The sequence below is a fragment of the Cannabis sativa genome, chromosome 2, assembly GCF_029168945.1.
Source record: "Cannabis sativa cultivar Pink pepper isolate KNU-18-1 chromosome 2, ASM2916894v1, whole genome shotgun sequence".
Taxonomy (NCBI): Eukaryota; Viridiplantae; Streptophyta; class Magnoliopsida; order Rosales; family Cannabaceae; genus Cannabis; species Cannabis sativa.
In genome coordinates, this window is record NC_083602.1 from 57,353,290 (window position 1) to 57,366,620 (window position 13,331).

Below are 13,331 nucleotides of genomic sequence, written 5' to 3' on the forward strand. Positions count from 1 at the left end.
ATTAGTGTAATTTGAATTCGAATAGAATTAGTATTTATCTTTTTGCTTAAAAATCTATCTTATTTTAAAATTTGATTATATCTTATCTTATTTTAAATTTAAAAATAAGATATTTATAATTATGTAATTTTTAAATGATATAAGATATTTTGCTAATTTTTTTAAATTTTGTTATTTTATTTATTTAAATTAAATTTAAAATTTGAAAAAGATATTTATTTATCTTTTCTAATTTTTTATTTAATTTTTATTTATAAAATAACATTTAAAATTTAAAAGTAGTTAGCAAATTTTTTTTGAAATGATATTTAGGTTGGTTGAAACCTAATTTTTCAAAAAAATTGTAGGTTTAATTTTAAATTTCAATTTTTTTTTAAAAAAAAAAAAAATTTCGAATTTTTCAAAATTTTTTTTAAATTTTTCGAAAAATTATTTTTTTTTATTTAATTAATTATTTTCGAAATTAAATATTTAATTTAAAATTAAATAAATCCTACATCCAACTATCCAACTAACCCTGTTGCAGGAGTATGTGTTTTAGCTTGTTTGTAAGTTTTTTAAAACCTATTATTACTTGATTGCAAATAGCCATGGTTACTTTTTGCCAGATCTAATGATCTGATGGCTCCCTTGGTCAAGTTAATAATTTGTAACAGGTAAATTTTACAATCTTCTTTCATCTGTGTATGACCTAGCAACATGATAGGACCCATCCAAAGTGTGCCTGTGTGAGCCTATGTGTTTAATTTGATTATAGATACATATAGGTTGTTGTTGCTAAAATAAATTATCATAGTTCTTGATAGAATTTATTTAGGCCCATTTAGTTATTGGGCTTATTCAATGAATAACAGTTGTTCTTATTAAGGTTAAATTCCTCTCTTTTGGGCCTTGTGTGAGAGTTGGGAGCCATAGAAGTGGGTACGACATACTGAACCCAGCACCCCCTCACACAAACCACCCCAATTGTGAAGGCCCATTTGCCTGATTTGAATGACTGTACTAGGTTAATTACACTAGTTTAACCTAATTAAAATTGATTAGCAACATAATTAATTTCATTTATTTTGAAATTAATTTAAGAAAAACATAGTTTAAAGAATTTTTTATTCTAAGCTAAACTATGTGTATTTTCTTGTATTTAATTAAATATAGAATTATAACCATCTAGATTCTTTCTGGAACTTAATTTAAATTTTTCATTAAATATTCCTATTTAAGTTGATATTTAGTTATCTTCAACTAACCAACTTAAATCTGAATATCTTTTGAATTCAAAATTTCAAAATTAAGTTGAGGAATTTTAGGCATTGGTTATTAAGATTCTTTAGATATTTTTTAAGTTAATATCTTTTCGAATATTAACTTAAAATGGAATATTTTCAAATTAAGTGGTTACAACTTAATTTTTGATATTTAATTAAATTTAAATTTGAAAAATATTTAAGTTCTAGATTTTTTCTAATACAACTTAAATTAGATATTTTTTCAAATTTTGTGGAAAAGATACTTAGTCAAATAAGATATTTTCTAGATAGTTATTTCTAGACTACTTATTATTTCTAATATTAAATAGGAAAATATTATACATTGTGAAATTAATTATTTAAATAATTAATTTTGGTACAATTTATTTTAAGTATATTTTTTCCTAGTATTAAACTAGAGATTAATAATTAAGCCTTCTCTACACTTAATTATTTATTTCTTGAATTTAATACATTTAATTAATTTGAAAATTAAATATCTAAGTTGATTTTTATCATCATACTTAAATATTTCTTTTTCATGACATTTAATTAAATAGAAAATTATTTTTAGTTGAAATTTATTTTTTCAACTAAATTTAAATAATTTTCAAAATATATTTTTTCTTTATTTTATTAATCAATTTTCGAAATTGCATTTCTTAAATGCTAGAATTTCGAATTTTATCTTGAAAAATAGATTAAGTTGTAAATTAATTATTTTAATTAATTCTTGGATCAACTTAAATCAATGATTTTTTCATTTATTGATTAATTTAAAATAAATTGAATTAAAGTATATTATTAGAAATAGAATTAATTAGTCAAAGGAAAATCTAGATAGGTGATTTTTTTGCTTGAAGTATTTTTCTAGTGTATTTAATTAAATAGAAAATTAATATTTAAGTTGATTTTCATCATCATACTTAAATATTTGTAATTTTTCTTATATATTTAATTAAATAGGAAAATTATATTTTTGTTGTAAATTAATTTTATTAATTAATTTTGGGCCAACATTAAATTAGAATAATTTTTTCCAGGATTTATTTTTTATTTTAATATGCATTTTTCGAAAATTGTATTCTTATATACTTTAATTTTTCGAAATGCAATATATATTTATAGAAAATTAAATTTGAGTTGTAAATTAATTTAAATTAATTTTGTAACAACTTAAATATTTTTTTCTAAATATTTATTGGAAATTATTACTAAGATGGAAATAATTCATGTTATTTTCATATCCATCTAAGTAAAATTTATAAATATTAAATTAAAATTTATATTTAGAATTTTTCATTCTAAATTGAAGATTTTAATTAAATAAATATATATTTAAAATAAATAGAATAAATAAAGAGAATCAAAGAAAATACAACTCTTTTTAAATAATGAGCTTTATTATAAAGACATTCGATCTCCATTGTGGGTTTTACACCGCGTTTGTTTTAGTGAGTAATCCTCCCTAATGGAGGAACGTTCATTAGCAATTTCGCACCGTTTAACCTCGCATGATAAGTAGTTTGTAAGTGTTTTGTATGGTATGGATCACCCTAATGGTGGCGACCATACTTGACTTGCAAATTATGAAACAATGGTGGAAGCTCATAAGATAGAATTGCCTTGACTCTCGCCTAAACGGGACAACGCTGAATTCCAATCTTGATCGAATAAAAGGTTGCTTCAGAATGTTTTAACATTTTAGACGAGCCGACAACTCTATTCAATGAATGGTAGCTTTGACTCTCGCCTAAACGGGACAACCGATATCGATTTGTTGAAAACCTTGGAAATTATTTAGGATTGTATGTTTTAGTATTTTCACTTGTCATTCCTACTTGCTATATGCTTATAATTTATGAATTGTGTATGAATTTATATTGAACCATGTTATTTTCTGTTATTAAGTTGTAGTTTAATTTCGAATCTTCATTGTTGGTCTAACTTGGCTTGTTTATCTAATGAGATAAATCCCTAGTGGATTTTCACCATTAGACATTCATAATAGTGTTAGATCTCGAAAGATAAATATTGTATATGCGACATCTAGCTGTTCATCAATTGATGACACCTTAGACTAGTATTTTTACAATATGAAACAAGAAGATTACATGAATAAGATTACTTTGTCTTTCGCTAATCGAAGCATCGTTGGATTCTTATTTATAAACGAAATTATCCTAATTCCTCTTAGCTTATTCATTTCGAATTAGCTCCATAATATATCATTGGATGAATGGTCTATAAATCATTTCATGTCATTATATTTTCTCTTAAGAAATTAAATGACGCATATGATTATAATCCCGAAATTCTATTTTCAATTGATAAAAATCCTCAATCTTAGAAATCTCCTACTTGTACGGGCAAATCTGACTTAGAGTTTGTATCAGTAGTGGTGGTCCAAGATAGAATTACTCATAATATTTGGTATAAATTTAAGTCTTTGACTTTAATTTTAGATTCCAAATAGAAATTTTCTTATATTTCTAATTCCAGAATACAATACAGTTACACTTTCTCAAGTGTTTAATATCCATCTTCTATTAATGGATTAAAACTGTATGGAATATGAGTTAGGTATTCTGTGACCAGGATCCACTTGCAGTATTCTAAGAACTCTTTGATGTAACTAAACCTATGTCATCATAGACACTACCACATTTTTTTTTAATCTATGGCATTTGTATCTTGTTCATAGTGGATTTGACAAGATCAATCTCTGCAAAGAGTTAATATGCCTATATCCACTGAAAGTAGTTCATGTCATTCGCAGATGGATGTACATTCAGGGGTGGATATGAGTTTTTCGTTGTATTCTTAAAACGATAACTCTAGATTATACCTTATAGCAAGAAATTTGAAATTTTTGAAAAATTTCATTAATTTCTAGCAATGGTTAAAACCATTAAGGTAAGTGGTTAAAGATCTTGCGAACTGATAGGGGTGGAGAAATAGTTAGTTGATATGCAGTTCAAAGATCATTAATTTGCTTTTTGAATTATATCCAAACTTACCTCCCCAGAAATTTCGAGTTGCATGTTGATGATTAGTTACTAGTCGTTGCCTAAATCCTTCTATGGTAATACAATTTCAGAATGATGTAATGGTTGTATACTTAATGTAAATCATTACTAGATTCATGGATGACCTAATCAAAATCTTAAGAAAAGCTAGAACTGTTAACCATGGTTTGTTAGCTATTCTAAGTGATTAGGGGTGGACCATCCCATTGTCAATAGATAAGAAAGTGTTTGTTCAAACAAATACTACTTTTCTAAGAAAATGACTAAGTCTGAAAAACAAGTAGCAAATAAAGGAGATATTTAATTCTTGATTCCAAAAGTGTTCTATCATCTTATATAATATATGATGATCCCACTGCCTCTGTTGTCTTGTCACAACCAAAGAGGTTAATACCATTTAGTTTTCTTCGACATAATTCACGGTACCTTGTTGCAGTGGGAGAGTTTCTAGGAATTCACCTTCTTATGACTTGGGAGACACTAGTGATTAAAATCCATTGCGAGTTTAAACAAGTAATGGATTGTCAAGATAAGAAACTAAGAAGGAAAGCCAATAGAACTATGGTTTAATCCATTCACATGGAATAACCTAAAGTTTTCTATTACAAGGACATAAAAGGAAATTTCGTTTATAAGTCTATTCAATGGACTTAACAAAACTTCCTGTTCCTAGTATTATAGGTTTGAGTTTATCTAAACCTATGGCTTGTGGTATACCTGGTAATTACTTACTCTAATGCAAGCAACTTACTTTAGTAAGATGCTGAAGCATTTTCTTTCTAATGGCAATCTAGAGAAGCTTCACAACTTCTTAGGCATAGATTTTATTTATCTAAGGAAAAGTCTCAACTATTCCAGAAAAGATAAAGCCATGAAAGAATTTCTTATATCAACAGTGAGAGGTCTTAGATATGCTTTTGTATGCCTTAGACCAGACATCTGCTGTTGAGTGGGAGTAATGAGTAGGTATCAGATTAATCCAGGAGAAGAACACTGGAAGACAATCAAGTAAATCTTAAGATAAAGAAGAGGAACTATATGTTAGTCTATAAGGGTGTGTTTAAAACTCTTAGACTACACCATATTAGATTTCGAAATTTGCCTTTGTGCTTGTAAATCTTTCTGATAAGATGGTGGTTACTCTGGGGGTGGAATAGTGATTTCGGAGAAGTGTAAAAACCTATCTGAAGTCTCTAGGTCTACCAGAGAGAGACTGAATGTTAAAGCTGCAGGAAAGGTACTTATTCAGTCTAAGGAAAGTTCTATACATCTTTGGCACCATTCCAAATTGCCTTAAACTACTAGTGTTAATTTCCTGATTAACCAAAAGTAGTTGCCAAAGGTATAGAATCCAGTATCCCAAGAGAGTAGACATATAGAGAGGAATTTCACATTATCAATGGTTTTGTGATTAAGGAAGAGTAATGGTGGAGAAAAGGTTGTGTTTAATTCAACCTTTCAGATCCTATTACGAGGAGTTTACTACTACTACACTTGATTTGTATATCAAGGTGTTGAGATTATTTGAAACGCACTTTTTGTTTTATATTAGTGCAAGTGGGAGTTTGTTGGGTTTAATGCCCTAAATAAAACTCATTTCAATATAATCAAATTTACTTATTAATATAGATCAGAAACAACATTTAATGTTGCATGGTTCACATGATTTATTTCTTGATTATATGTACATAATGTATAAATTCATCTGAAACCCTTTTCACATACTTGATCCTGTTTATTGTGCCGTCAACACATTGGAAAGTAAACATGACTATGTGAATAAAGTTTCCTAGATTTATCAGACACAGGGTTTTACTGATATGATAATCTACAACAAGAGTTTACTTGTATTTGGAGAAATACTATGTTCTTTCCAGAACATTGGTTAAAGTAAAGCTTAGGTTGGATGCATGGAGTATGCATCGGAAGGGACCGATATTGAACTTTGACTTAGATTTATTAAACTTACCGTAATATCTATTCAAGTCAATATCGCCAAGTTGATCCTAGATCAAATGATCTTAATCCTGATATGATTAGGCTCAATCTTGAAAGGCTATTCGTGTTCTTTGATTTGTTAGTTAAGCCTACTTTTAGGTCAGGGTGATACGTACATTTTGGGAACACGGTAGTGCAATTGAGTGGGAGCGCTAGCATAAACATGGAATCTATAGCTTCTATCTCGGCGAATAGTAAGCAAAGGATGATCTCCTTCGAGCTTGACCAAACGAACATAAATGGTGGAGTACTCATTTCACATTAGCCGAAATATCATTTATACGGGGTCAAGTGTTTTAAGGAATAAATACATTGTAGGGTGTAACGGTAATTTAATCCCTTTACAAAGGTGTATCATTCATATAGAGGATCATTGATCACATTAGGATTATAACAATGGATAACTAATGATGTGTCTATATGGTGGAACATATAGAGCATTCTATATACTGAGAGTGCAATTCTAAGTTCTATGCGTGGATTCAACGAAGAATTAATAAGTTAGTGAATTTTAGTGCTAAATTCTTGATCTACTTATTGGAAGCTCGGTTATATAGACCCATGGTCCCCCCACTAGTTGAGATAATATTGCTTGTAAGACTCATGTAATTGGTTTTGATTAATCAATTATAATTCACAAGTTAGACTATGTCTATTTGTGAAATTTTCACTAGGTAAGGGCGAAATTGTAAAGAAAGAGTTTATAGGGGCATATTTGTTAATTATGATACTTTGTATGGTTCAATTAATAAATATGATAAATGACAATATTATTTAATAATTATTTATAGTTATTAAATAGTTAGAATTGGCATTTAAATGATTGAATTAGGAAATTGGCATTTTTGAGAAAATCAGATACAAAAGGTGTTAAAATTGCAAAGTTGCAAAAAGCAAGGCCCAATCCACTAAGTGTATGGCCTGCCACTTTTGTAGGAAATTTAAACTGATTTTTTCATTATTTTAATGCCAAATAATTCAAACCTAACCCTAGTGGAATGCTATAAATAGATAGTGAAGGCTTCAGGAAATTTACACTTAAATTTTCTATTTTTCCTTCAGAGAAAAACCTGAGCCTTCTCTCTCCCTATCTTTAGCTGTCACTTCTTCTCTTCCCTCTTGAGAATTTCGAAATCCTTAGTGATTACAGTAGTGCCCACACACATCAAGTGATACCTCAATCATAGTGAGGAAGATCGTGAAGAAAGATCATCAGCAAAGGAGTTTCAGCATAAAAGATTCAGAGAAAGAGATCCAGGTTCAGATATTGATAATGCTCTGCTACAGAAAGGAATCAAGGGCTAGATATCTGAACGGAAGGAGTCATATTATTCCGCTGCACCCAATGTAAGGTTTCTTAAACTTTATATGTGTTTAATTTATCGTTTTAGAAAGTTCTTATTTAGGATGTTAATAAACATACTTGTGAGTAGATCTAAGATCCTGGTAAAATAATTTCCAACAGTATGGGCTTTCGAAGTTTGAGGGACTTTAATCTAGCCATGCTTGATATAAACAAGGTTGGAGGCTCTTATTTAAGTTTGATTCCCTTGCTAGCAAAGTTTTCAAAGCCAGATACTACCCTCATGGTGATTATCTTTTGGCGGAGCTTGGGTCGAACCCAAGCTTTATTTGGAGTAGTATCTTTGTTGCAAGAGATACAGTAAAGCTTGGTCTGAGGAAGAGAATCGGCCCTGGTACTACAGTGCAAATTACTACAGACCCTTGGCTTCCTGTTACTGATCACTCAGTACCCGTTCCCATGGTTCATGGTCTTGAGAATTTTACTGTTAATAGCCTCTTCCAAGTTAATAATCGTTGCTGGGATAGTGATGTTGTGAAAGACTTTTTTTCCCCTGAAGATGCGGCTATAATTTTCGGCATTCTCATAAATCAAAATGGTGGAGTTGACTCGTGGTATTCGGTTGCAGAGAAGAACGGGTTATACTCAGTTCGAAGTGTATACAATTTGCTTCAAGACCTTAAACACCATTCGGCCAACTCAGAGATAAATGTGTTTTTGAAGAATCTCTAGACCCTCAAAGTGCCTCCTAAGGCCAAGGATCTTGTTTGGAGGGCAGCCTCAAATTGTCTTCCAACTAAAAGAAACTTGTGTATTAAGAAGGTATTGGTTGATAGCACTTGTCCTATGTGTGGCGTCTATGCTGAAACGGAATGGCACATTCTGGTGTCTTGTGATTTTGCCTGGTCTTGCCTGGGGTTTGCTAGTTTAGCTGCTGTGGGAAGGGATTCTTTTACTTCTCTGCTGTCTTGGCTAGAGGCTACTGCTAGGCGTGTCAGTTGTGAGGTTCTGGGCAGAGTAGTAATGTTGTGCTAGGCTATTTGGGCAGTAAGAAATGACCTGGTTTGGAAGCAACGGGTGAGAAATGTGAGTGATGTGGTAGCTTTTGCTAATTCGAGTCTTGATCAATGGGTAAATGCTCAAGGAAATGGTAATATTCCCTTGTTGTCTCCTCTAAAAGATGGAGATGGTGCGGAGCAGTAGATAAAACCGTCTTCAGGTATCAAACTCAAAAATCATGCTTTCTCACGGGCTATTCTTGAGACGGATAGTCTTGTTTGTGTCGAGGCTATTCGGAGTGAAGAAACTTTTGCTTCTGCATTCGGATTGGTGGTTGATGATTGCAAAAATATTCTTAAAAATTTGTTAAATATTTTGATTCTGTTTGTTAAGCGTTCTGCGAACCGTGCTGCGCACTTTGTTGCCCGGCACTCTGTTTCTCTAGCTGAACGTATGTTTTCCATTAACAGTGTTCCTTTAAATCTTATGTCTATCCTTGCGAGTGATTGCTCGATCTAATAAAGAACACTTATTCAAAATAAATAAATAAATAAATAATAATGGTATTATAATTGTAATGAGATTGTCTTTTTTTAATTATTTTTTTTTTTGTTGTTTTAGATTTTTTTTACTTTCTATAACAAAATAACAAAGTGTATTTTTATAATTTTAAAATTTTACAAATTTATTTTTGTAATTAAAAATTTTAAATCCTAAAATTATAAATAAAACATAAAAGAAAAATATTTTTAAAAAATTCTCCCATATTTTATATATATATCAGTGTTGAAAAAAATATAACCCCAGCCAGGACTGGAGAACATACATTTTGGTTTGGGAAAAAAAAATGGCTCAAGAACGAACTGATTTTACAATCTAAGAAATATTATACAAAAAACCAATCAAGTACGCACTGGAGTAGGTATAATTACATTACATTACATTACACACAGGCTGATGAGAAGTACAAAAATAAAAGAGGGTTGGTTAGTTAGTGTCTTAGAGGTATAAAACTAAAGAGCAACAAAGTGTTCCTACTAATATTCATATACAAGATGAGAATCGCCAAAAGAAACTCATCAATATGTAATTTAAGGTTTTTAATTTAGGTATTCTTCAAGTAGGAAACTCAATGACTAAATTAACCAACACATGTACAGAAGCATAATAGTACTATATTATCTAATCAAATTGTGAAATTCGATGGGATATATGAAAAGAACCAGAACATGCTCAAAAGGCTCCTAAGTCCTAACTCAATCCGTCGTTCAAAGTTTCAAACTTCAAAGATACCAATGCCCATGAGAGTGTCGCAATTAATATGTTCAAAGCAACCTATTGTACTTTGGTTCATCCGAAAACTTGCATACATATAGCTTATATGAGAATTAAAATAAACAAAAAACTTCATATGGTTCAAAGTCAACAAATTCAAGAATTACACCAAAAGAAAAAGAGAAAAGAAGAAGAAGAAGAAACTAATAACATCTGTAATTGTCTAAACTTTGGAAAGAAACAAGAGTGAAAAAATGCCAAGTACCAACAGTTACAGCATGACTTTTGAGCTAAACCGACAGTTGACTACTGAAGCAAAAGTATATATTGGCATATATTTATGGATAAAGATTTCATCAAATATATAATTTGTTTGAGAAAGCCTTTTTCCCTTCAAAGGCCTCTCACCAAACACTTTTGCCCACAACACTTCTCACCTTTTTCCATAACAAACATTACTAATTTCCAATTACTCGGAACGATTAGCGTACCTCTCGACCTTCTCATCGTTGAGATTAATCCCAACCATAGCCTCGCCCAGCCCACAGCTCACCTCAGCCAGCACATCCGGGTCGCTGTAGTGGGTCACGGCCTGCACAATGGCACGGGCACGGCGGGCAGGGTCGCCACTCTTGAAAACCCCCGAACCCACGAAGACACCGTCGCAGCCCAATTGCATCATGAGCGCGGCGTCTGCCGGTGTGGCCACGCCTCCAGCGGCGAAGTGAACCACGGGCAGCCTGCCCAGCTGCTTGGTCTGCATAACTAGGTCGTACGGGGCCGATATCTTTTTGGCGAAGGAGAAGACCTCGTCGTCATCCATGTTCCTCAAAACCCTAATATCACCCATGACGGACCTGACGTGCCTAACGGCCTCGATGATGTTCCCGGTTCCGGCCTCACCCTTGGTGCGGATCATGGCAGAGCCCTCGCGGATACGGCGGAGGGCCTCACCGAGGTTGCGGCAGCCGCAGACGAAGGGGATCCTGAAGTTGTGCTTGTTGATGTGATTTTCCTCGTCGGCGAGGGTGAGGACCTCGCTCTCGTCGACGTAGTCGACTCCGATGGCCTCGAGGATTTGGGCCTCGACAAAGTGGCCGATTCTTGCCTTGGCCATGACAGGAATGGTCACAGCCTGCTTGATTTCCTTGATGAGCTGTGGGTCACTCATTCGGGCGACGCCTCCCTGGGCACGAATGTCAGCCGGAACACGCTCCAGGGCCATGACGGCGCACGCACCAGCCTCCTCGGCGATGCGGGCCTGCTCGGCGTTCACCACGTCCATGATAACTCCGCCACGGAGCATCTGGGCAAGGCCGACTTTCACAGAAAACGGCGATTTCTTTGCCGTTTCGTAAATGGCGCCATTTCCGTAGACGGTGACTACCCCCGTGTCTGCCATTATAAGAAGAAGAAGAAGCTTAAACTTAACCCTGGGGTTGAGGATAAGAGAGAAGCGATTAGAGAAGAGGAGACGAAGAAGATGAACGAGAGAGAATATTGAGAGAAAGGTGGTGGATATTCACATTCAACACCGTATATAAGTGGCTAGGGATTACCACTTCAATCTTCTTCTTCTTTTTTGGTATTTTTTTTTTTTAAAAAAAATTGTATAATAAATAAATATAAAAATAATTTGCAGAAAAAATATAATAATAAAATAACACGTGTGACCCGTCTGAAAAAATAATTTTAATAAAAAAAATAATAATAATTTTAAACTATTTCACTAATTTACTAATTAAAATGGAAATTTATTCTATTTTTTTTTCTTAACAACCGAATACTCTTAATTTTATTTTATTTTTTAACGACGGAACATTAACAAACGGAATATAAAAAAAAATCATTTTGTCTATTATTTTTTACCTTTTTGAACTAAAATGTTGATACATATCTCAGTACATTTGATAAAAAAAAATGGTGATACATAATCTCAATACAACAATTATATACCAAATTTGTATTTTTTTTTTTGGAGCAAGCAAATTTGTATTAACTTAGTACACATTCATATTCGGGATTCAGTACTTCTTTTTCTTGGAACATATTGTTTGAAGAAATAGAAAAAGGATTTTGTAAATATTTCTCGATTAAAATGGAAGTAAATATCAGAGTACATTTTTCCTTTGAAACAATATATCAGTGTACATTAAATACCGAATTTGTCTATTTTTTTTCTTTTCTTTTTTCTTTTGAGAGCATATATGTATGATATAAATAATAGTTGGGGAGACCCATAAAATTAATTAATGCACTTCAATATTATATAAAATAAATTTTAAAAAATTACTCTTAATTTAGTTATTTTTTTCACATAATTTTGTATTAATTTTAATAATGACCTAAATTTGTTTACACAAATATATTTTTTATTTTAATTTCATATAATTTTTTTGTTTTAATTATTTTGTGTTAATATTAAAATATATTTTATTTTTATTTTATATATGTATTTTAAAAAATGTGAAAGGGGAGTTAAATAGTATAAATTAAAAATAAATATAAAATTAAATTAATAAAATAGAGTATTTTTTTAAAAAAAAAAAATGAGTGTAAATCAAACTTTTACACAAATATCATTTTTATATAACTAAATGTATTTAATTAAGATGTTCTATTATTTTACTCTTTGGCTTACTTTTAGAATTTGCAAAATGATATTTGTGTAAAAATTCAATCCGCTCTTAAACGTATTGACTTCATATTTGAATTTTTTAACTAGCAGTAATTCTACCCGCTACCTAAACTCTAAAGTGTACTGTTGAATGTCATTTTGCGAAAAATTATTAAAATTAGGCTAAAATAATGAAAACAACTTAAAAAGGAAATGGGTTTTTTCATTAGAAAAACTTTAAGATGTGTTTTCTCATTTTTTTTTTGCTTCCTGCTTATTACTTAATTGTTATTTTTACTTATTACTGCTTAATGAATAAATAAAATAATTTCCATTCAACAAAAGAAATATATATATACTTTAGTTGTAACTAAACAGTGGCAGAGGCTGCTATACAATCAAACTTTTACAAAGGAAAACCGAAAACAAATAATTAAGAAGCATTGGAAAACTAAATCTCAAATGCATCACGACTCTTTGGAATAACACTATCTCAACTTTAGAATTAGGAAGATGCCAAAGAAGTCACAGTGATAAATAGTATTTATTTATTTGTTTGTTTCAGTCATTAAAAAAGAAAGAATAAAGTATTATATTAGAAATATCTAAATAATAGAAAAGGGAAAAAAATGTAATAATTTTCTTGGGAGAAAATAAGCCAACAATGACACATAACGGAGGCGATAGAAGTTGTATGGAAGACCGTTCGTTTACGATTTGTACTGGTTTCCACACAAAATATTGTTCAATTTTATATGGACAAAACATAATTGGCTCATCTTTTTTTTCTCTTATTTCAGTCCAAAAATCCAACCCACTAGGTCTTCGCAGATTGATTTTATTGACCACCCAAACTAAATCAA

The 13,331-nt window shown here is 31.1% G+C and overlaps 1 protein-coding gene across 1 annotated transcript; it reads right to left on the minus strand.

Moving 5' to 3' along the window:
• Window positions 1–9,964: 9,964 nt before the first annotated feature.
• On the minus strand, window positions 9,965–11,512 carry LOC115719599 (probable pyridoxal 5'-phosphate synthase subunit PDX1). The gene has a single exon (XM_030648697.2). The coding sequence runs from the start codon at window positions 11,251–11,253 to the stop codon at window positions 10,321–10,323; it is 933 nt and encodes a 310-aa protein (XP_030504557.1). The 5' UTR covers window positions 11,254–11,512; the 3' UTR covers window positions 9,965–10,320.
• Between the last annotated feature and the right edge of the window lie 1,819 nt (window positions 11,513–13,331).